General features: G+C 41.4%; 1 protein-coding gene across 1 annotated transcript in view; it reads right to left on the reverse strand.

Annotated features, from left to right (window-relative positions):
* Positions 1-112: 112 nt before the first annotated feature.
* Positions 113-24,402, reverse strand: part of LOC126371937 (uncharacterized) — a 26,041-nt gene continuing 1,751 nt past the window's right edge. Inside the window, exons 2-7 of the mRNA XM_050017391.1 lie at positions 4,649-4,837; positions 3,508-3,659; positions 3,077-3,266; positions 2,494-2,640; positions 2,268-2,420; positions 113-2,187 (exon numbers count right to left, since the gene is read on the reverse strand). Of these exons, the coding sequence (XP_049873348.1) occupies positions 1,283-2,187; positions 2,268-2,420; positions 2,494-2,640; positions 3,077-3,266; positions 3,508-3,659; positions 4,649-4,837 (1,736 nt within the window). The 3' untranslated portion in view covers positions 113-1,282. The remainder of the gene's footprint in view (positions 2,188-2,267; positions 2,421-2,493; positions 2,641-3,076; positions 3,267-3,507; positions 3,660-4,648; positions 4,838-24,402) is intronic.

Below are 24,402 nucleotides of genomic sequence, written 5' to 3' on the forward strand. Positions count from 1 at the left end.
TGTCAAATTGCAATATTGCTTTCTTAGATGAATTGCTCCGATGTGGACATTTTAGCCCCCCAGTTGTATTTATATTGATTTATATAAGGGAGTAAAGGAGAATAGAAACAAGTTGCCGACGTAACTACGTTTAATAACATTGGAACATTGGAGGTACTTAGTTTGCGGAGACGCAAGTAATAATAATGTCATGGAATTTTCAGTCGCGCCCCATATCTGAGGGTAGTCGGCTATTTTTCTTTTCATTAATTATCCGCCGAAATGGAAAGGGACGGGTAGTCGACAGGCTAAAAACCTGGAACATATCAATTTTAGGCAGAACTCTTTAATTTTTTTTATGTTGGGGTATAACCCCATGGAATTAAGTTTGCAGTATACGCCAAACGGGTTGCGTATCAGCGAGATGTCTATTTGATTCGTCCGGGTTACTGTTTCTTTCTCATCCCGTCTTTTTCCTTTTCGGCGGCGCGGTCAGGAAAATGACAGATAGGTACCTATCGTATTATAAGACTTAAAAAAAATATGAGGCATCAGCTACAGAATCTATCTAGATTTGTAAACTGTCTTCTTATAACTTTTATAGAAATAGGGTACTTATATACCATGGGTACACAATACTTGTTGGTACACAACAGCAAGTAAATATGCAGAGGGGCGCGAAACATGTCTTTATAGTAAGTACGAACAGCAACGTAACTAACACCACATAACATAAACGCTAAGTTTGTACAAGAAGTTAACCCTACTCAGTCTTCGCGGTCGTAACCCGCACACTAGTCGGCTCACTCCACTTGCTTCTCAAACAATACTGACGCTACTGGAAACTTAAAACAAATGCGAATGTCAAACGAGAACCTTCATTACATACTAAATACTTAACCCTACGAGTACTTACAAAGGAAGAATTTGTACTTCTACGGTCTTATAGGTATAACACGAAAATAACAAAACTACATAACAGTAAAAAGATAAAAGTCAATAAAAAACATAAGAATTATTTTATGAATACTGTAAGATCATCATTTGAATTATTAAAATGGCAATTATAAAAATGGACGTCACAAGTTGGCCATCGATGCTCTTCCTACCGTACCGTTTCTTCTCAAATTCTAAGTGTTACGCTCTTCTATAAGTACATTAATAATCACCTAATCGACAACGAGGTATCGGAAGAGCTTCAAAAATAGAAATCTGTAATCTATCACGACACTACCATCGCCTATGCTAAGAGTCTCGGCGGAGAGACCGAGTGCAGCCTAGTGCCGCCGGCCGCGTCACGCGACTAGCCGAGGTTGTAGGTCCACAAGGAGAGCGGCGTGTGCATGAGCGCCGGGTGCGAGGGCTCGCGGCCGCCCAGCAGCAGCAGCGCCAGGCGCGGCGCCGCGGCCGGGCGCCGCAGCTCGGCCAGCTCCATGTCGGCCGGCGCCACGCCCGAGTCCGGCGTCAGCGCCGCGCCCAGCGCGCGCACGTCGGGGCCCAGGTAGTGCGGGTTGCTGAAGCCCAGCCACGCGCCCGGCAGCCGGTTGACGCGCTCCGCGCTGGCGTAGTCCGACGTGGACAGCTCGGCGTCCTCCTCGCGCGTGATGGTCACCGCGTCGCGCGAGAACCGCACCGACGCCGACTTGGGCAGCCGCGGCTCCGGCCGCCGCGCCGCCTCGCGCCGCATCTCCTCCTCCTCCTCCGACGAGAAGTACACGAGCCGCGCCGCGTCCGCCGGCGACAGCGTGGACGTCGGCAGCACCACGTCCGCGAAGTCCGGCACCGAGGCGGGCTCGCGGGCCAGCTCGTGCGGCGGCGGCACGTCGCCGGCCCGCGGGGACTCGCCGCCGTCGGCCGGCAGCCGCTCGTCGATCACGTAGGCGGAGCGCGACTTGGCCAGCGCGGGCTCGCCGCCGCGGAACTCCAGGCTCTCCGTGGAGTCGCGCTCGCCGCCCAGCACGCTGTACGAGCAGCGCGCGGCGCGCCGGATGTGGAAGGCGGACAGCTTGGAGATCTCGCGCAGCAGCCCGGGCGGCGCCTCGCGCGCCCCCGCCCCCGCGCCCGCCCCCGCGGCCCCCCCGCCGGCCCCGCGCTCGGCGGGCGCGCTGCGCACGCGCGGCGCCACGCCGGCCAGCAGCAGCGCGCACGCGTCCACGCGCGGCGCCGGCCACTTCAAGCTCTGCGCCATCCGCTCCCATGTCTCCGTCGCTGCGAGCGTACACGTTGTATTATAGCTCCTGTTTTTTTTCTTCGATACGGTAGACGTACATAGTCGGTAGCCGACTTACCGAAGTGGAACCGCCAGAGCTCGTTGGTGGGATGTCCGTCGGCCTCGCCACCGAAGATGTAGAGGTGTGCGCCTGCGCGCAGCCCCGCGTGTCCGGAGCGCGCGGACGGCGCCAGCCGCGCCGGCGTGCGCACCTGCGTCCACATGCGCGACACTGCGCATGGGCGTATTTTGTTTAAAAATCAGCAATTCTAAAATAGGGCATCATTTATCGGCCGAGTACTAACGCGTGTCGTAGAACCACAGGTCGCCGCAGACGCGCAGGTCGCACAGCCCCGCGTGCACGTAGAGGCGCGCGTCGTGCAGCGCGGCCGCGTGCCGGTGCCGCGCCGGGCCCGCGCCCGCCGTGCGCACCTGCTGCCACGACTCCGACTCTGCAACACGTGCGGACATCTAGTCGTCTGGCTACTACAAATTGTAAACAGCAACTTACTTCTTGAATACATAATCCACTACCTACACATCCACAGACCGAAGATTGAGCGCGACAGTGTACTACAGCGACGTGATACATTTTAAACAGAAATTCATTTTGCTTACTTACAAGTATGGCCTCGTTGACAGAAATAACTAAAGCGGTGGCCACTTAAAACAGTAAGGGGTACTTATAAAAAAAAAACTCGATTTTTCAAGTACGTAATTCTAATTTTATTTTGGGACGCGAACCTTAGAGTCTTCAATTATGACGGGGGATAAATTTTCAAGTAGTATACCTACTTTCATATTCTCTTATCTAACTAGTGGAAAGAAATGTTTGATTCCATGCACTGAAGTATCCTTTTTCAGTCCCCATAAAGTATCATCACTCACCATAATGAAACGCCCACAACTCATTGGTAGAGCCTCTGAGGTCTTTGTACCCTCCATAGATGAGCAGGCAGTCGTTGAGCGCATGCGCGCTGTGCCCGCGGCGGCCCGTCGGCGCTGCGGGCCGCACGTTGCGGCCGCGCCTGCGCAGCGCCACGCTGCCCGTGCCGGGGAGCTTGCGCCATAACAACGTCTGCAATATACAGCGTACTGGATGGTTCTTTTGTGTATAAAAGTCGGTTGCTTGGAAACTTTGACGAATGGGTTGGCTACTAATCCATACACATCTACAGCACGATACCGCAGTGGAGAAGCGTGGTGAAGTATGCTTCATCCATAGCATATCCCGTCCTTGATTGAAGAGAGGTTAGGGAGGCCTGTGCCGGTGTGTGGGGATGACGTAAATACGCTGTTTGTGTCTTGTATGTACCTACCTCAGTATCTAGTATCCAGAGCGGCGTCTCGGCGGAAAGCGAGGCTTCCCCGCCAAAAACGTATATGCGTCGGCCGTGCGGCGTCGCGCTATGCTCCTGCAGCGCCGGCGGGGTGTCGCCGCGCGCTCTCACGCGTTCCCAGCGGCCGCTGCCTGCGAACAACCGAAAGGGTCGGTTCACTGGCCTGTTTTAGGATAGTTTCACTGTTGATTCTGTGGATGTTAAATATCAAGGTACGCAAAAGCGGTACCGGGAGCATTTTATGCTGGCAAGCAAAAGTTTGTATGTCACCACGTTATGCGATGAAAGTAACGAAACGCATAAAGCAACACAGGCCTCCGGCGTGATTAAACGTCTTGTAACTTGTCTTAGAAATTAGAATATAATCAATGTCACAAAAGAAGCGGTCTCTAAATAAATAAATAACCTGACGACTATATTCCAATTGGGCTAGGCAGTACATTTATTTCAAGATGAACTAAGTACCCACGCTTCACCGAGCTTTCTTTAAATAATAGTAAGAAAACGAGGAAGCTATTGGCAGCTGTGCTTTGCTCAGCTTCTCATTCTACAAGCAAGTTTATAAGTCACTAACACATCATTTATCGATCTACAAGCTAGCATAACAGAACAAAAGGCACAACAGATACCTAGATACGTATTTCCCAGTCCGCTAACTATCCCAACGGAGCGGAAACGAGTTCGCATTCACAAGCGGTTCTCGACCCAATTACTAGCTCTCGAAGTGAGCTGGAGTAAGCGGAGCGTGAGTTGAAACGTGAGCGAGCGATCAGCTGAGTGAGTCTGCGTCAACTCAATTGACTCGCGACTCAAAGCCATTCGTCGGTTGTGCTGACGACGAGCGAGGGTGCTCGACAACCCGGCTGCTGATTTGCCGTGGATTAGATTCTTTACGCCGGATTTTGAAATTCGGGCATTTTAGGGCTTTTATTTAGGACTTTAAAGATATTTTTCTTAAACACAAAGGTGGACAGAATTCTGCTGATTCGAGCAGACAACTTATTTTAAGTTATAACCTGTTACTTTCTTATCCACCAAAAGGAAAGTGAAGGATGATTGATAGCAGTTAATTTTAAAATAGGTAAATGAGTGAATGCCCTGCCCCAGCCGCAGTGCTCACCTATATGGTAGCGCCAGCAGTCCCGCAGCGGTACAGCGCCGCCCGCGCCGCGCCCGCCCAGTACATACACAAACCCTCCGAGCAGCGCGGCCGCGTGTTTGCCGCGCCCGCACGGCGCCTCCGCCCCAGCCTCGCCGCCCCCGCCTCCCCCCTCCGACGACACCACCTCCACTGGACTCCACATCTCATCTGCAAAGAGCAATGTTTAGACAGTTTCATAAGATGTTCAGATGGTTTTAATCTTCATCGTGACAATTTTATTTGAGATCATGAGGAAAGGGTTTGACTGCGTTAGGTGTTTTCGCAGATTGACTCACGGTGTACTGGATGTACGTACCTAGTACATAACACGCACTTAAAAATATATTTAAAGTAGTAAAACTTTGGGTAGGTAAGTAGTTTAAGAAGGGTACTGTTTACACATCAGAGTAGATACTTAACTAGGTACATGAACTACCAACTAAATAAGTAACATAATCTGTTTAATGAACATGTGAATTAACTAGTGGTAACTACCTAAGTTTGTAACTTTCTTGTCTCGGGGTGCCAGTTATTTTGCATGGTATTAAATATTGCGGTTCAAGTTAGATTATTTGCAAGAAAATAATAAATAAGTATGCCCATTTCTTTTTTAGAAAAATCTAGTATTTTCAACTGAACATCAATATCGCACACTCATTGATCAAACGCAACAAACAAATGTAATAATCGAGACAGATCTCGTAGGTACATCGAAGACATTGAGGGACGTGAACTACAAAGGGCAGTCCCCTTGTCGTAAGGAATCAGCAAGTACTCTCGTGTAAGGCAAATGAAATGGCTTGCGATCCCTTCGGGGTAATGCATCCCTCACAGGGGGCGCAAGAGGGCGCTGAGGGGCGCAAATGCAACCGGGAGGGCCCATTTGAGCGAGTTATCGTTTACAACGTGTAAATATTGGTTAAACGAAAGGAAACGTCGGTTTTATTTTGGGGAGCGCTTGATTATGACAATATGTTTGCCGTGTTCCTGGCTTCCTGGGCACAGTCGCCCTAAATGTAATCACCTTGTACAATAGCTGACGAACACTCACAAAGTAGTCCAATCCAGTGGTTTAGAGCCCGGGCCAGGATATTTCATTTGGGGTAGTTAATCGCAAGATGAACAAAGGATCCGTGCTAATATGTGCTGAGCCGTATCGCCGCCATAATGGCCGAGCCAACTGTGTTACTGAAAATTGCTAATTGGTGAAAGTCCGGTACCATGAACTAATGCATGGTTCAACTTGAAACAGTGAGCAGAACTACACCTACCTAAGCAAAATGTAGGCGTTTCATCTAAAGTTTCAGGAGCTACATTACGACGAAACTTGTTTTCATGATTACAACTTATCACTTGACTACCCTCATATTCCACTCGGTAACTCTAACGATGTAATACCGCTACATACTTCGTTCTCACCGATATGTCCCAGTCTCATCTTGTCTTGGGATGGTGCCAACTCTCGTCTGTCAAGATTAGGAAATAAAGTACATTTTCTAGTATGTAGGTACTTAGATTTTCTTCACGAACTAGTTTTACGGAGTGTGTAGGTGTTTACAAAGGCATAGAATAGGCAAAAGGTTAATTGAGGTGCTTATTTAAATATAAATATATTTACTTATACGTATGACCTCATCAATAAACGTGGTAAGTACTTACTCTTTGTTACGTACGTAATTCTTCATTATTTGGATATAAGTCAAATAGAAAAATTGATATTTGATCATCAGAGTGGCTCCATTTATATTTTATTGATCCAATTATCTAGTCGTCCTCGTTAAATCCTTGTAAACGTGGGCGGAGAACTATTATAAGACAACTTGCATCCACATTTGACTTAGTTGGGAGACCTAAAACATTCCATAATATTGGAAAAGGCGTAATCGCTTCGTCGCTTTTTACGACATGCCCTTAAGCTATTAAAGTAAACCTTCATACGAGTATTACAGCGAGTATATTTAGAAACCTCTTGTTTTTATTAAAACAAAATGAACCTAAAGTAACGTCGTAATTACACCGGGGCTGTGCACCCCTTTATTTGCAGCGGTCCACAAAGTAATCATCGTTGCACCTGACGACCCCTGCAGGTCAACACGACGCAACGAAGCGGACCTGTCGCGAGGTCAACCAGAGCTGGCTTCTGGGGGAGGTTCTATTAAACGCCTTTATTTGCGGGGATTGTGTATGTGTAGGTGGTATGTGAGTGGAGGTGCACACAGCAAGGATTTGTTTGCGTTATAAAACTACAGAGATTGGCATCTTGACTTTTATGTAAGTAAGTAGTGAAAAATGATTTTATACTTTCCGGTAAAAAACTTGACTTGTCAAATCTTCAGGTCAGGTAAGCGGACCCTGTGAAAAATGGGATAATGCTAGGAGATGGTGAGATTTTCCAATATTTTCGACGAAAACGAAATGATGCTTTTTGTTTTGAATAGGCACGATAAAATAATTCATGTAACGGTATAAATAATTCATGTTTTAAATAATGTACTTAGCTATTTTGGAAATCCTAAACAAAACTGTTCCAGGTGCATTAGTTAATTACCTAAACCACATATTTTTACTTCATAGGTTTTTTGCCGTGACTATTAAAATAATTTTGCCGCATATGATATTAACCACTTGGCTGGATTAGGCTCTCTAGAACACAGATTTAGGAGGTGCGAAAATCCTAGGTCCATAGCCGAGACTATCTAGACTCTTTAAGTCTCTATCTCTTTAAGTACGTGAGAGTACTTATCGTCCGCGTGAAGGAGACAGAATGTGACCTCGTTATAGTATCGCGTTGGCTGCCATGTGATTGCCAGATATTCGGATTTAGGAAAGTACCTACTTACATAACGACCTCCGTGGTCTAGTAGTTTGACGCTGAGCTCACGATCCGGAGGTCCGGGTTCGATTTCCGGGGATATACCACAAACATTACTTTGTGGTCCCTAGTTTGGTTAGGAAATTACTGGCTAATCACCAGATTGTCCGAAAGTAAGATGATCCGTCCTTCGGAAGGCACGTTAAGCCGTTGGTCCCGGTTACTACTTACTGATGTAAGTAAGTAGTCGTTACATGAGCCATGTCAGGGGCCTTTGGCGGCTCAATAGTAACCCTGACACCAGGGGTGATGAGGTTGGTACTTCACCTCACAACCCCCAACGACTTACATAAGGTAACACGCGGAGGTATTTTACTGCCATTGTGGCTGGTACGTACCCTACCTACACTCCTACGGGTTTTGGACTCGTCAAAATCTTATCTTATCTTATTTAGCCTATTCGATCCCACTGCTGGGCAAAGGCCTCCCCTTGATTTTTCCACTCCTCTCGACTTTGCGCGATCTCCGGCCAATCCTTGCGATAAGCATTGAGGTCGTCACACCATCTTTTACGCGGTCTGCCTCGACTTCTAAGCCCGCCCTGAGGTATCCAGTAAGTAACGATTCGTGCCCACCGCTCCGGATGCATCCGACAAACGTGTCCGGCCCAGTCCCACTTCAGTTTGGCGGACTTTACGTCAAAATCATTATCTGTTATTACTTCGTCTAATCTTGTCTTCTTTTGCCCATCCCATTAGGGATAACGAGCGTGAACTTAACAGTCTATTTTCTGTGACCTACTTAATGAAAAATATTTTTTATCTTTCTTTCACAACACTGATTGGACAGGTGAGCTAATTTCCAGGTATCGCCTCAGAATAGCCAATCTAGTGTATAGGTATCGTAGGGATCAACGTCGGGAGAGCCCACTGGGGGCAGGGGGGGTGGTGGCCGCGTTATGTCCTCGACCACCGCTTAGCTCGCAACGAGTGCTCTACACCGCTGCTCGAGGTTACTTCAGATCTAGCAAATAAGCCCAATAAGGCCACCAGATTGTACTGTATCTATCATCAATTTGTTTTGTATGTTGTGTGCAATAAAGTATATTTGATTTGATCTAGTCCAATGTGTTGCAAGCTTGGACTACGCGCATCCACTCGTTTTATTTGATTACTTACTAGTTTTTGTGCATTTTGTGTGTACTTACATAAATTCTTGTACCAAAATTTACCTTCCTACTTTGAAAACTGCGAAAAACCCATATACAATTTCACCCCCTCTTTGAATGGGGTGGGGGCAGATTTCCACAAAAAAAATGATGCATGATTTTTTTGTTAATTACAAATAGTCCGCATACCAATTGTTAGCTTTCCACCTAGAAAATTGCGGAATGCTCCATACAAACTTCCACCCTCTATTTTGGAGCGGTTAGAAAGAGACAGAATATAGCCTATGTCACACTCCGTCCCTTTAACTCCATCCGTTTTGTCGTGAAAGACGGACAAAGTAACAGACAGACACACACACACTTTTCTATGTATAATATTAGTCTGGGTTAGTTTTTGGTTGAGTATATTTTATTTAAATTTTGTATATTTTATCATTATAACCCACTTCTATTGAATAAAGAGCTACTGTGCCGGGAAGCTGTGCTATGTTATCTACCGACTGTAGCGCGAATTTAATTTATCTCATTTGGTTAAAAAATACATACAAACATACATACATAAACTCACGCCTATTTCCCACCGGGGTAAGCAGACTATAGAATTCCATTACAAATGGAATGATAATGTGAACATAACATAAACTCACGACTATTTGGGCCAGTTGGGCTGCCATCGCAAGATGAACCGACTGGCTGATAATAATAACCTAGTTTTATTTGAACCGTTACGCGACTTTATACTATACAGGATGTTAATGACATCGTAACGAAAACTTGATTCAGGCCATGATTCTGAGTTGATATCGAGTGGAATTTTCTGAAAATAATTTAAAAAAACACAAAGAATTTTGCGACCTCAGTATTCGTTACGATGTCTCTGACATCTGTTTTTTTTTCTTAACTAGGTGTTTCGATGATGTTCGTTAAGCAAACATCAACGTCAACTAAGTAACTTATTTTTGTTAACTGATTCGGAATGATCCAATATTAAAAATATACTTTCCTTTTTTCATGAGTAATAATAAGTAAAGCAAACTTAGTGTTACCGGTGGTACCCACCATTCAACGGCGCCAGCAGGGGGACAGTCCAATAAGCCGGGATGTACCCACAATAACGCTAGATTGCTGCATTTTCCGAGCCACTGCCAGCCATGAATACAGATTGCCGTCTCTGGTGCCACTTGCATAATTTTTACTCTGAGCCATGCAAATTGCGTCTGGTGAAGAATTGCCGGTGGATTTTCAGTACATTTAGCATATAAAGTCTGCTCAGGGAATGTTGATATCAAGTTGATGAAGTACCTACGAGCTGTTTTTAGAATAGTGAATAACTGGCGCCCAACATGGGGCCTATTTCTTCGCTCACACGTACAAACTTATATCAGCAGTCTTTGTTGAGGTAGGTAAATCTACTTAATATCGTCAAAAGAAAAGACTGTAGGGAGCGCTGGTAATTGTAATAAAACTCCACACAAACAATTGAATGAACTGTATTATATGAATGAACGATATTATAGTATGTTATGCAACAGTTGTATAAGAAGGGTCAAAAAATGCGAGTGGCGTGAGTTGCGATGTGAGCCTTGGCGAACATCGCAATAAGAGACGCCACGAGCATTTTTTGACCTAGTTATACAACGTTGCATACAATACTTTTTCTACGACGACGTAATTTTAAACGAAACACAAAAATTTTCCAATTTATTTTCCAACGCGCGGGAAAATGGCGGCAAATGTATACTTTTTTTTTAAAGTATATCTATGGCACCAAACAAAGTAAAGGTGCCAGTTTCCAGGTCAAAAAAAAAAACAACAACAAACAACAATGCTTTTTTGGCGACATTATAGTACAGTTACACTTTGTAAACAATGCTTTTATAGGCCATAGAGCGTAAACTTTTTCAAAGAGTTTAATTATGTATGTACTTATATTAGACTTTTTGGTTATTTAAATGCCAGATTAAAGTAGAGGAGTAGAAAAAATTACTTACATTACAAGATCCAAACATTGAGACGCGTTGGCTTGCTCGCGCTAGAGATGTGACTGACCATAAATGGTAGACTATTAGGTATGTCCCATACAAAGACTACTTTCAACAACTCTCAATGTTGGCAACTACATAGACTATTATTTACAAATACCTATATGCAGACACATACCTATAACAGACAAAAGTTGCACCGTATATCTACAGGTGGTACTTACCTACAAATTTCTTCCGAAAGACCTGGATTATATTAGTAATGCGTTGAAACTAGGAAACATTGTTCCACAAACCACCTACTATAATATACGCCAGTTCCGCACAGTAGGGGGACCCTCTCTGCCTCCACAAGCTTACAGGAAAAAGTATTTCTATTCAAAACAACGATATTGAACCAACAGAGGAGCAAACAACATAAGTTTAATCTTCGTGCAATATTGCATCCAAGATCGATTTGAATTCAATACACGTGGTTGGGTTCTGCAGGCAAGCGGGAGGGAGAATCAAATTGGATTTAGTTGCCATCGGCTGACTCGGCGTAGAGCGGTGTGGTAAAAACTCGTATTAAAAAGAGTTCTTACTCTAAACGAAGCGAAAGTGTCAGGAATTCAGTGGCCTTGCCTACTCCAACGGGAAATAGACTCGATCAGAATTAGCAGAATCATTTATTCAACGTTATCATCATGGGAAAACTTGTTGAAGGTCAATTTAACATTTTTGAATTAAGTTATTTCAGATTCTCAGCGTTCCAATTTAGGTCCTTCTGAACTAACTACGTACCTACGTACTAAGTACCATTTTCTGTTATCATTTTACTATTGAAGTATAGTTTTAGGTTTCTCATTTGGCTCAGGTTGGATTATTACGAGAATGAAGGATGAAGGCCCTATCTATGGAGTAATGAAGGCGATTACTCCACCGACAAGAGCGCAGCTCTTAAATAAAGAGAGAGAGAGAGAGAGAGAGAAGGACGAAGGACTCACTTCGCGAATAAAAAAGAAGTTATAAATAAGTAATAATGTAACTTTGCCATAAGATGATAAATTCGTAATTTGATTGATTCGTATTGGCTATAGGCAGCCATGCTTTGAGGCCTTGCAAGTATATTCTAAACTTGACCGATTTACTTTTAACGACTTGTAGCTCTAAGTACCTCAATTGGGATAACAGGCGTAAGTTTATGTATGTATGCCTTGAAGAGTATGGGGGAGTTAATGAGGTATTGAAAGCTTTCAACATTAATAGGAAAATGACAAAGAATTCCATTACAAACGATTTCGGCAAGTCACTGCCCAGAACATCGCATGAGTAAACAAACTATTGATTCAGTTTTTTAACCATACCTACTCGTCCCCGCGCATTTCACAACATTTTGAATTATTTCCCTTTTCATTGGCAACACTGTGCAAACAAAACTCGTCCTTGTTGACTGTTCCAACTAAGGTTGTTTAAGGGGAAACTACGGATTTTAATTGCTGGTTCCCTTGGAGAATGCAGATTGTTATGCGAATGGGAGCTTTAAAAATATTAATGTGGAGTGCATATTCGTATGGATGGTTGTTGATCGTGAGGGGTGCGAGGGTGAATGACCCTCGTGACGCGCGGACATGTTGTGCGACTGCCGCGCGACCTCCGCGCGGCACACCGACAAGCCACTCGCTAATGGCTGCGGTGCGAAGCATCGACAAGTGTCTAAATACATTATTCACCCTAGGCACTTAGGCAGTTACGGACGCTTTACTAGACCCTATCAGGGAAGCGCGCCCGATGTTTTAAACTTTAAATTCTATTAACTTTTTTCTTTAGAACCTTTGAACGTTTCTTAAGCTCCAGCCTGCTACACGCAAAAACATAATTGCATTCTACTTAATTTGTTTTGCCTTCATAGTAAGTAGGTAAGTAGTTTTTTAAACTGGAATTTGTACAAAAGATGCACGTATGGAAATAGGAGCAGTTAGCCAGGAGTTTTAAAATCAAAGGAATTCGTAAAAAGTGAAAACGTAATGGCGATCCGAGTCCCTTCTCTACAATGCCTGCCAACGACGTTAAGCGATATATTATTCCGAGAAATTCATCATATCCTGTTATCTTCTCATGGCATGACGGAGAAAAATGATCTTTCGACCTAGATCTGGCTTGTTCCCAGTCCCAGTCATATCTCAGGCAGTAGACTGGCGGTGGACCCCGTTTTTGCTCGACTTCGTAATGGGTGCAATCAACCGAATGGGGAAGTAATTTATCATGGCGGAACGGATCAGCGGGATTAGGGAAATCCTCGTAGTATGTCCTTATAATCTGAAGGTTTTGTCAAGCCAATTCCCTGATTTATCTCTTGAAATAAATGAAATTAAGATTACCTTATTATTACATCAGTACATTTCTTTGTTCAATATTTTTTCTTAAGGCGAATATTTATGTGGAGAGGTGTAGCTGGTTAATGTTTTAATAAGCTCCTGAATTACTTAATATTAATTCAACGATACACAATCCACATACTTAAATAATGTTTGTCTCAATATAAAATCATACAAAGACACAGTCAAAGCAAATCAGCCTTCAATACATTGTCTACTTACTTACTAAGGAAAACTGGCGCCCAGTATGGGGCCGCGAGCATTCGTATATTTATTACTCGTGAATATGACGGTCTTATTCGGACGTAGCCATAGTATAGCATTAACTACAGCGGGTGTACCTCACCCTCCAGAACTAGCCATGCGTGCGCGCCCCTTCGTGACAACCTGCGCTGAAACTCCGACAATTTCATACGAGAGGGCTCTTCACAAATAATGGGAGGAAATATAAATATCTGAATGTTCATATTTTCTGAATTTTAGAGTGTGAAATTCAGGGGCTGATACGATAACAATACTGTTTTCAACTGGGCAGGTTTTTAATTTCAAAGGCAACTTAAGGACAATGAGGTCACTCGAGTCATTATGCCTAATAATGCTTAATGCACACAGAGCCAGGAAAGCGGGTCAAGCCAGTCGGGGAACATACATACATAAACTCACGCCTATTTCCCACCGGGGTAAGCAGAGACTATAGAATTCCATTCACACAGAACAGGAATAGGAAACAGGATTTTAAACAATGATTAATCCACGTTTAACTAAGAACATAAAAACCATCATCTCTCTAGCATTGTGGGAGTCTCATATCCCTACTTTAAGCACGGTAAGAACCCGTTATTATGTGTTTTAATTATGATAATAACCGCGTAAACTTAAAACAATGTATTATCCCGTTTTTCACGAGATACGCTTCTCTCTCTCTTTTACAGAAGCGACGACGATCTTTTACGAAACGATTGGCATATGACCTTAGAGTAAGTTTTTTTTTACACACACATTAACTGACGTCTATTTCTCACCAGGTTAAGCAGAGGCTATGGATTTCCATTTGCTTCGATCCTGACATTGTTTCGTTCAAGTTTTTTTTTAATCTCACCAGATGGTAAGTAACGTGGTCTAGGGTGGATCACGCTTACCTAGCAAATGCCTATTCACTCTAGCTTCTTCGTTGTTCGCATCTTAAAGGAACAACATAAGGATGAAATGCCCGCCGACGCCTAGTTGTCCGTAGATGGAATGGAGTGGGTGGAATTACTTCGTGAAGTTCCAGCGCACACTCATCGAATCCTATAAAAGACTGACAGACAGTGACCCTTCGTCTGTGGTCTAGACTTTGGAGTCGAGTCTTCACTAACGAGTCATTATCTATGAGCTTTATTGCTCGTAAATAATTAACTATTACGTACGTTACATAATATAATAGGATTTCCTTGCATGGCATTCATTACTTGGCCGGACACTGGGACTAATAATATTTATAATAATTCTTTATTAAAGGCAAAAACAAAACCCATTACAATATAAAATATTAAAATATAGAATATAAAAATCCAATTATACAAAATAAAATATAAAATAGTTAAAGTGTAAAACATGAAATTTTAAAATAATAATATGATAAAAATAGATCATTAAAATACAATACGGTACAATACAATACAATTATACTAAAAGGCCACATTGTTGCAATTTATCTAAAAAAGCAATATCGCAATTTCACATTTGCGCATATAAACGTAAGCACGTGACGTCAACAAATGTCAAATAGCAATATTGCTTTTTGTGTGTGTGGCTTTTTTCGGTTTCCGGCCAAATAATGAATGCCATGTAAGGAAAACTTGTAACGTATTCAATGTGGCATTTTAACCGTCTTGACATTTGAATTTCGAATTTTGAATTTGAATTTGACATTTAACTGATTAATTGGCGGGACCAGAAGTGGTTGCAGGTTGATTTGGTTAGCGGCTTTAGTATGTACATACATTTGAACCCTTTAGTTACATCACCAATCATTATTTTATGTCGCTGGTCCACCGGGGTGGAAAATGTTATCTAACACTGCGCATAACCGCACCCGGGGGGAGGGGGGGGAGACCCCAATACATTGTCATATTCCAGTTAAGTAAATTAGGATTTCAATATTATTATACTTATTAGTAATACCTATACTTATACGATCACAATTGCCGAGAATGAAAACAGTTACTAGGTTAAAGCTCTCGGAGCTCCCCATTTGTCCGGCCATGTAGTTAAAGCCATCTGAGGCAAATCTACAATAAGACAGATCGAAAAAAAGAAAAAGAAGAAGACGGTTTACTAACTTACACTAATAACAAGTTAACGAAATCCTATCGACCTCTCATTGCTTCCGGCTTTATCTATCATAAATTAAATGCCAGTAAGTCTTCAATAAATTCTTCCACTAATCGTGAGGGGAAATCAGCGCCAGCTAACAAGAAGGGAGTCTACGTCTGACAGATACAAGCCACCCTTGTTCACATGAATAAAATATACTTAAAATTCCAATCGACAGCCCCCACTTACTAATCAATAAACAAAGACATGATTGCCATTATTGAAGGTAATTCCCAAATAAATGACTCATGCGAGAATATTTAAAGAAAAAAAAAACGCTTATCATAGTCTATTTTAATTAAGTGTGTCACAAATTTTAGGTATCTAATCAGATAATTTATCTTATACGTAATCTAATCTCGTATCAAGTATTTTGTAAATAATACTTACCTACATACTTAAACAAGATAATCCGTCTTTGCCTACACAAATCAATTTAATCTTTTCTTTATAATCAATATGCCTACAAAATCCCATTTTAAATTAAACGTCATTTTCGGTTAGCATCAATTGGTAAATTATACAGGATTTTATTCATAGACATGGATTCATTAAACAATCGTCTTTTGTTGGGTCCTTTACAATTCACAACACATGTTTTGTAGACCGGCATATATTATAAATATAATGCCTTATACTAGGGTTAACTGTAGCAAAAATAGCATTGGGTCTTTAAGAGAACTTGTTTGGCTGTGCACTTGATGTTTATGTATTTATGTCTCGTACGTTGTGTTAAGAGCGCTGATATTGCCAATATTCCAGGCAATCCAGGCGCCAGCTTACTTAGTTGTCGCCTACACTTTTATGCCGGCCGTGTATTTTTATCCAAGCAAAGATCATCATCCCTCTTTTTAAAGCTTACAGGTTATATGACAACTGTCATTCTATAATAACCTGTAAACTATACCTAACTTCAATGGACAATGACCAGTCCCATGTTGGGCGCCAACTTAATAAGATTAGCCCTTTGTGAACTAAGATTCTTCTTCTTTGCGAGTCGATGGCGATCGAAACTAAATTTTTGCTGACCAATAATTGACCATGCTTACGGCATTGTCAGTGGCTTCGTACAGTTCTTTAATAATGCAGGTGTTAGGGCACTAAGGACAGCACAAAAGGTGAGCCATAGTTTGTGGTGATACTCCACACTCGCAATCATCGCAACCATCAACCAGGTATCCCCACCTGCAGAGATTATCAACTAAGATTATTGCTTTTTATGATTTAAGGATATATTTTCATTGTATCAGTAAAGTCGACATTCAATTATATGAATTCCACAACCGTCTCGTGACCATTTAAGCAATTAGTGTTTTGGTAGTCGGTCGATGAACTAGATCTACGGTCGACGAACCTATTTCGAATGGCGTAACGACCATGAGAACCGGTGATGTCAGTTATTTAAACAGTTCACCTGAGGTCATGGGCATCTATTCACTATGTGCAGTTCTCTTTAGGAAAATGTGTTGTTAAGTAATTAAGTAAGTAAGTATTTATAATAAGCTAGGAATTTCTGTACCGCACGTAGTTTTAACCCATTTAATACCCCTAAAGCTGATAATGGTCGTCTTGTTACGAATTATCCCCAAACCTCAACAAATGAAAGTAACGTGTTTGTTCGAAAAGAAGCACAATTATTTGACATCGGTAAGTAAACCTCGGCACGCGCCGCGGTGATGTCTGCATTATTGCCCCTTCCCAACCTGTCCCAACAGACGGGAGTCCCGGCAGCGACACTCACCGGCCCCTCAGCATCCCATCGACGTTTATTTTGTCAACACATCGCCGGAACTACCCTCGCCGATCACACACATTCAAACCAAACATTGATTACTAATAAATAATAAATTAAAATTCACACTGTACGATTGATCAGAAAAAATAACGGTAGAGTTCGTGACAAGCAGTTCTTTGTGTATAAATTTAGGTACATTGAACCAGGAAGTGTGGGCGCGAAGGACACGCGGTCGCGGCGGTGGCTGGCGACGTACTGGGGTCGGGGCGCGGGGAGCGTTCAGGATCCGACACGCGTAGGAACCACGACTTGCGAACCCGGAGGTGCGGAAATATACCTCTGTTTGGGATATTGCTGTCTATTATGCCTTAATGGGAATATTGGGAATGAATATTTTGCTCCACGTTGAAATTAATTCAATGCACGGGTTTATTTTGTGAAGAATGAATTACAAAACTGTCTACAACATACTAACAAACAAATAAATAACTTATTTAATGTCAAGTAAGTAAATAAAAAATATACAATTCTTTCTTTTTATTTTATTTTTGGGATAAAAATAAAAACGTATAATCAATTAAATATACGTAATTAAGTAAATTATTATGATTAATATTCAGTACAATCAAAGCAAGGTCCTGTATGAAATTTCAGAACGCATTCAGATCGATAGGAGGCAGCGCGGGAAAGCGATGAAAACGCGGGAAACTGTGGAGCGCGCCATCTTAGGGGCGCTGCGTTGTCATGGCAACGAGTTAGCCTTCCAGTCAAGTGGGTGAAGGTTAGGATGTTTTTAGATTTTTATTATCCTTCACAAATATGTAAGTAAATAAAGTGTAAAACCTTGAGATCTACTTATTATTTTACTTCTGTAAAAAATGATTTTGGGAACCACAATGTAAATACCTTGCCTTGATTATCATCTCTCCCTTCTCAAGCCGAAGTTACGCTAAGGTTTCCCGGATAATTTATTGATGTCCTTGGGGTTGCATCTTGTGTTATATTATATTATGTTATAGCTAGAAGGTGCTTAGCACGTCGGATCACCGAGCTATAAATCAGTAGTGAGCCGGGACCCTACCAGACACTAAATTATCACTAAGTAGTACACGTGTTCAGGTGAAGTGTCAAATTTTACACTTCTTGTGCTGTAGGGGCGGGTGATGTAGTATCCTGCGGCTTACCTAGTGTTTTATTTACGAAAATTTAATAAAATGCTACTAACTTTCGTAAAATGGACAAAGTTAGAAAACGTATTTTCAGTGTGCAACTTTCTAAAACGTGACGATTCCTAATATTCCTGTTAATTATGTTTTATAGGTAAATGACACATCTCCACAAATCCTCAGTGGAGCAGTGTGGTGGGAACTCCATACTCTCTGCGGTAATAAGTGATGAAGATAAATTAGTATTTGGTATTTTTACGATATCTAATATGCAACACCGAAATTATATTACGGTAGGTATTATCCAAGTGTAGGATAAGTAGAACATTTCGCTTTTTTAAGGATTTAATTAATACTAAGTAATCGTAAAATCATCTACCTACGATGTGTTGACATCATGAAGTTTTCTAGGCAGAATCTATTAATGTCAGGCGCATAACAATAAGTTTCATGATTGTATTGTTTATGTTATGAAATTGTAAATGGATTATAACTTACGTTTCTTTTTAAGCTGATGGCCTTGTCGCCAAAGCTAAATAAATTAAAAAAAAAAGAAACGTCTACAAACGTAACCGGAACTGGCATTAGTGACTTGCAAGAATCCATTCCCATTCAAGTCGCGGTATCAGAAGACATTCCCTGCCGTGTCTGCGTGACGACGAGGGTAAACTAGGACGAACAAAGGGTGGTAATACGTAATAGGTTGCGTTTGCGTTCGATAGAGGGTATAATGTAGTACCTACATGTTATGCATATGTCGCTGTAAGTCGCGTGTGGAGCCGCACGCGACTGCAGCCGGCGATGGCTGAGCTCCATAAACAGGACTTAGGTTGTGCCACACTCCTTGCTAATGATTATGTTGAAAAATATGTCGCCAAATGTGGAATCGATACGCGCGTGAAGACATCATACCAACAGGTAAAACCTGGATGCTTTCTAGGCTAGAAGTAATAGAAAATCCGTCAGACTATTTCATTCTTCAAGTCAAGCAAACCAAAAGGTAACTTAACATCATCCCCCCAGCGTTATCCCGTTTTTCATAGGGTCCGCTTATCTAACCTGAAGATTTGACAGGTCCGGTTTTTACAAGTATTTTTTTGTGCCTTCCAACCCGCGAAGGGAATCCCAGCCCAATACAGGTTAGGTCACATTTACCTCCGAAACGCATTACTTGGGAACGTGGGTTTCCTCACGACGTTTTCTTTCACTGCTGAAGCGCTGATAAACGTTTATGATTCAAACATGGATTCGAAAATAAATTCGAAAATCATTGCTTTGGTCTAGGTGCGTGGATTTGAACCTGCGACCTCACAATGAGAGTCGAGCGTTCTTCCAACTAGGCTACCACGGACCACGGCTCTCGAAAGGGAATCTTAACAAGTCGCGAAATATAAAAACTCCTTTTTAACCTTTTCAAATAAAACCTATTTACAGGAAAACTGTGTAAATACTTAATCACGTGTTTTAAAAAGGTTATAATAGGACACGTGACCGCGTGGTGTTCTGTTTTTACATTAGAAGTTAAAGGGAATAAGTAAAACGTGAGTAAGTAGGTACCTACCTATTGCACAACGTTATAGCTTTCTCAACGCGTGATAAGAGGAGTGGATAACAAGTGTTAACGAAGTGAATGGGCAAAAACTAATCTGAGCGATGGTTCCGTGTGGGACCTGGGGGCACGAGCGAGCGAGCGCAGGGCGAAAATAGGTCACTGGTGGTCGGCGACCGTCCACCTGTGTACATAACATAACATAACATAACAAATACTTTATTGCACAAACAGGAAAAAAACAAAATACAAAACAAAAGAGAAATAGAATTAGTACAATAGGCGGCCTTATTGCTAAGTAGCAATCTCTTCCAGGCAACCTTTAAGTATAGGAGATATTGAATATTAGGTAATATAGCGGGATAGTGCAGCATGCGAATACTTGTGCATATATAAAAAAAAAATACACTTTTGACTACATAAACTACATAATAATAATACACATAATTATAATTGTTATAATAAATAAATATCACTACTTAAACTACTACATATACTATGGAAGAAAAGGAGTACCTACTGTGGTATACAGGTTGTTAGTTACATCGTAACGAAAATTTTGAGGGATGATTCAGATGGTTCTGAGTTGATAACAAGTGGAATTTTCCGTCGCAAAAGTACTTATGGAACTGAAAATAATAAAAAAAACACTAAAATATTCATATACCTATTTTCCGTCAGGAAACTTCACTTGATATCGACTCAGAATCATGGTCTGAATCATCCCCCTCAGTATTCGTTACGGTCTCACTAACACCCATACGTACTCGTATAGCAACCTGTAGGTACTTGTACGGGGTTTAAGTGTGTAAGTAGTAAATTTTTCAGTCGCCAAAATCATGTTTTTTTTTTTCATTTTTTCTTTTGCGGTGGAAAGTTCCAGTTGTATTAACTCCGAATAATGAGCTGAATTATCCCCCTCAGTATTCGTTACGATGGAAATAACATCTAACACCCTGTATAAGTCACGTCTGTGATCTCTAACGGGGTGGGTAGAGTAGAGACACAAATGGCTAGCAGACAACCGAAACGAAACCCGATATTACTTACTTACTTACTTACTTAATACGAAATTCGAAAATGGACGATAAACGGAATGGTGACAGCTGGTGGTCAGTCCATGGTTCCCGGTCGCCTTTTACGATATACTTACCCGGTATGATAGGCTCGCACTCTACACGAGTTTCTTAATAAGTATAAAATCAAAATTAAACTATAAATTTTGAGTAGCTAGTTAATTAACTATACCTACCTACCGATAAAACTGCATATTAAACTTATTTAAATTATTATTATTAGTAGTATAAATCACGATCATATTTCTATACTTTTATATCGATAATGATACCGGGTAGAGGGTATTAAGAGTTCCGCCCGGGTTTCAAGCCATCCTCCTGCCGTGATAGGCCACCTGCTGCGAAACGACATGATTGAATGACGAACAATTGTTTGGGAATTATGATTTTAATTGGATTGGCTCTATTGACTGGCGAGAGTACTAATATTGTGTTTCGACACGGTGCTTTTATTTTCTAAATGTTCCTCGTTAATTTTGGCTTGGATGTGGATTTGCCGCGTATAGCTTCTTCTTATCGTGGGAGTTGTGAGGTGGAATACCAACCTCATCAACCCTGGTGTTAGGATTATGATTGAGCCGCCAAAGGCCCCTGACATGGCTCATATAACGACTACTCACTTACATTAGTAAATAGTAACAGGGATCAACTGATTAACGTGCCTTCCGAAGCACTAAAGAAAAACTAAGTGAGATAAGAATTTGGTGAAGAAAAGTATGAAATTAACATGAAATTAATTATAGCCAGAACATCAATAGTATGCAGGAAACTCACATAGAAGTTGTATTATGTGTTACCAGTTCAAGGACTCCTTGGTTTATTAGATCACTGGGTTCATTTATTGATTTATTCAAGCTCGGATGATTCAGCACCGGCCGCTGCTGGTGCAGCGAATCAGAAACATGCCCCTATCTAGTTGCTAATGCGTCTGTCTATAACATATACCTGGGTAATAGTTAGGTATGTACATACTATGGGAATCACGTCAGACTTAGTCCGAGTCTGTGATGAGATGAACGTTTGAGTTTTGATCTTAATAGCTAACTTTATATGAAGAAAAGGTTATTAATTATAGCAATTCTTGAATTCTTGAACCTTCAGTGTAAAGGCATATTTTTTTAAGGTACTTAGTAGATAATAGTACTTATTACAAATGTTTTAGTGAGTAACCAAGTAATTTAAGGTAAGTGGCTCTACCTCAAAGATACTGCATAATATGCAGTGTATATTATACATTGTTGTTATTCTTGCTCTATCTAGTATTTTACTTGCGCTGCATCTTGGAAGCTTCAATGACGATACAAATCAGTCGAATGTAAACTGCTGCCGGGCGACGTGGAGGGCGCGTGTCCATGCATGTTTTATGCAAGAGCGTGCGAAATATATTTACGGCGCGTCATCCCTCCTCCCAAGCGTGTCTGTGCATACCTGAGAGAGGAGGAAGTGACGTGATAGGACGTGATAAATCGGTGCCGCGCGGGACAAATCGCCGGGAACACCTGCGGGCGATCAACGGTTACACTCATTCCGATTCTAGTCTTCTTTGACGTAGATGTATCCACAGAACAGATAAGGTAATATTTTTAATTCATTTTTAACGGACATGGAAGTACGCTTATTATTTCCATGATACCGGACTATACTTTTTGATTTTGTGGTTGTGAAAGTGGTGCTTTACTGCTAGTGAATGCCTTCCCTGGCAGATCTAAACTTTGCTAAGGTATTAAAGGAAACGGTTTTCTTACATGAGCATATCTTAGAACATGCATTTCTTCTTCTTTATCAACTATTGAGGGTAGATATATATTATAACTCTACCATAGTACAGGTACACAAGATTTGAAGATTTTAGGTCATATGAAAAGTTTTTACGTCGTTTATTTTTATTTTTATTACATCATCGTTTATTTTTATTACAGACGTAGCGGACATTTTGAAAATAAATCAGTTTATTGAAAACTGAAATTACTTACTGAAAAATACGTATTCGAAGTGAACTTATCTCAGTTAACTCAGAAGTCAGACATAAAGTAAGAAAAAAGTTAAAACATCTAAGACGATTTAGAGTACAGACAATTCTGTACCGTCGGTGAAAAGTAATACAACTCGAGTTGTATCACTTTTGAGTTATTAGCACACACTTCATGTTCAAAAAATTCTCTTTCTTTCTGTCTAATTCTCGTAACTGTAGCTATTATAAATACGGAGATAATTTTTGTGTCTAGTGATATAAGTACTGTTTGTGAAGGATTCATGCTGTTATAACACGTGTAACATAATTCATCTTAACTTGCATTAAAGTGAAATGAAGATTTTCACTAAATATTTTGGTGTAAGTAAATGCAACTCAACATATATTAAAATACACGCAATCCTTGAATTCTCACAGTCCGTGTTTAATGATATAATTTTAGTTGTAACATCAAACACCAAATTTATTTTTTCGTGAAAAGTAATATAAATTAATATATATCAAAATATTTCAGAAAATACGATCTTAGATATCAATAACGTGTCGTGTATAATGATACATACAAGTTCGATTCCATGCGCCACCAGTGTGTATCCTAGGGTGACCTCCGCATAAACCTGTCTATGGGAAGACATTTTGTCTAGAACCACAGCAAACCATATCTGATCCGCTTTGCGAATGGGTATAGGTTAAGTTAGTACTTCAGACCAAACCGTGTTTTTTTTCTTTCTGCTATAACCACCTTGTAGTACTTAATTACAGTACCTCAATAAGTTGTGGGTCCTGATCATGGCGTCGTTATCACCATGGCAAGGTTAGTCAAGAGGTATTTGAGATTTGTCATAACTGTCGTTAGTCTCCTTCCCTTAGCTGGAAGCATAGCTGTTTTACATAGTTTTCTTGATTACATGCAGGTTAAGCGGTGGCAGATTGAACGCTGCCTTCATTGCTAAGGAGGTTGTAGACGTGAAATAATGGCTCCAAATATTATCGAGATCCAATTAATATGCAAGCCATTCAATACACGCTGGTTAGATCTTTTATGCAAGCGCCGGTAGTGGTATTTTTGAACCTACACAGCCGTAGATGACAGCTCGGCATCGGCAGCATCGGGATCTGCCACATCTTCTCAAGAGAAGATTACCAGTTTCTCAAACACGTTGAATTATAATTTTTTTATAAAATATCTGCTCTGAACTCTTGAGCACCACAAGTAATATTTGTTTTCTGGATTTTGATTACATAAGAGAGAATTACGCACAGGACTGTGAAAAATGGAAAGAGGAAGGGGAGGCCTTTGCCCAGCAGTGGGATCTTGTAGGATAGATTAGATTAGAATAAATAATTGGCAACACTACGGGCACAACCCCTTAATTAAACCAGGTCACAAAGTTTGTAAAATTCCCAGGAGGTATTTGAGCTTCTGAAAGGAGTTAGTTGGCTTACATAGTCAATAAAAGCACGCATAATGGACCACTTGTGTTTATGCGGAAAACTGAGCCCATTAAAATAACATTACATATGGGACATTCGAGTATTCATTGAGTCAAGTGAGGGG

Source organism: Pectinophora gossypiella, chromosome 13 (assembly GCF_024362695.1).
Source record: "Pectinophora gossypiella chromosome 13, ilPecGoss1.1, whole genome shotgun sequence".
Taxonomy (NCBI): Eukaryota; Metazoa; Arthropoda; class Insecta; order Lepidoptera; family Gelechiidae; genus Pectinophora; species Pectinophora gossypiella.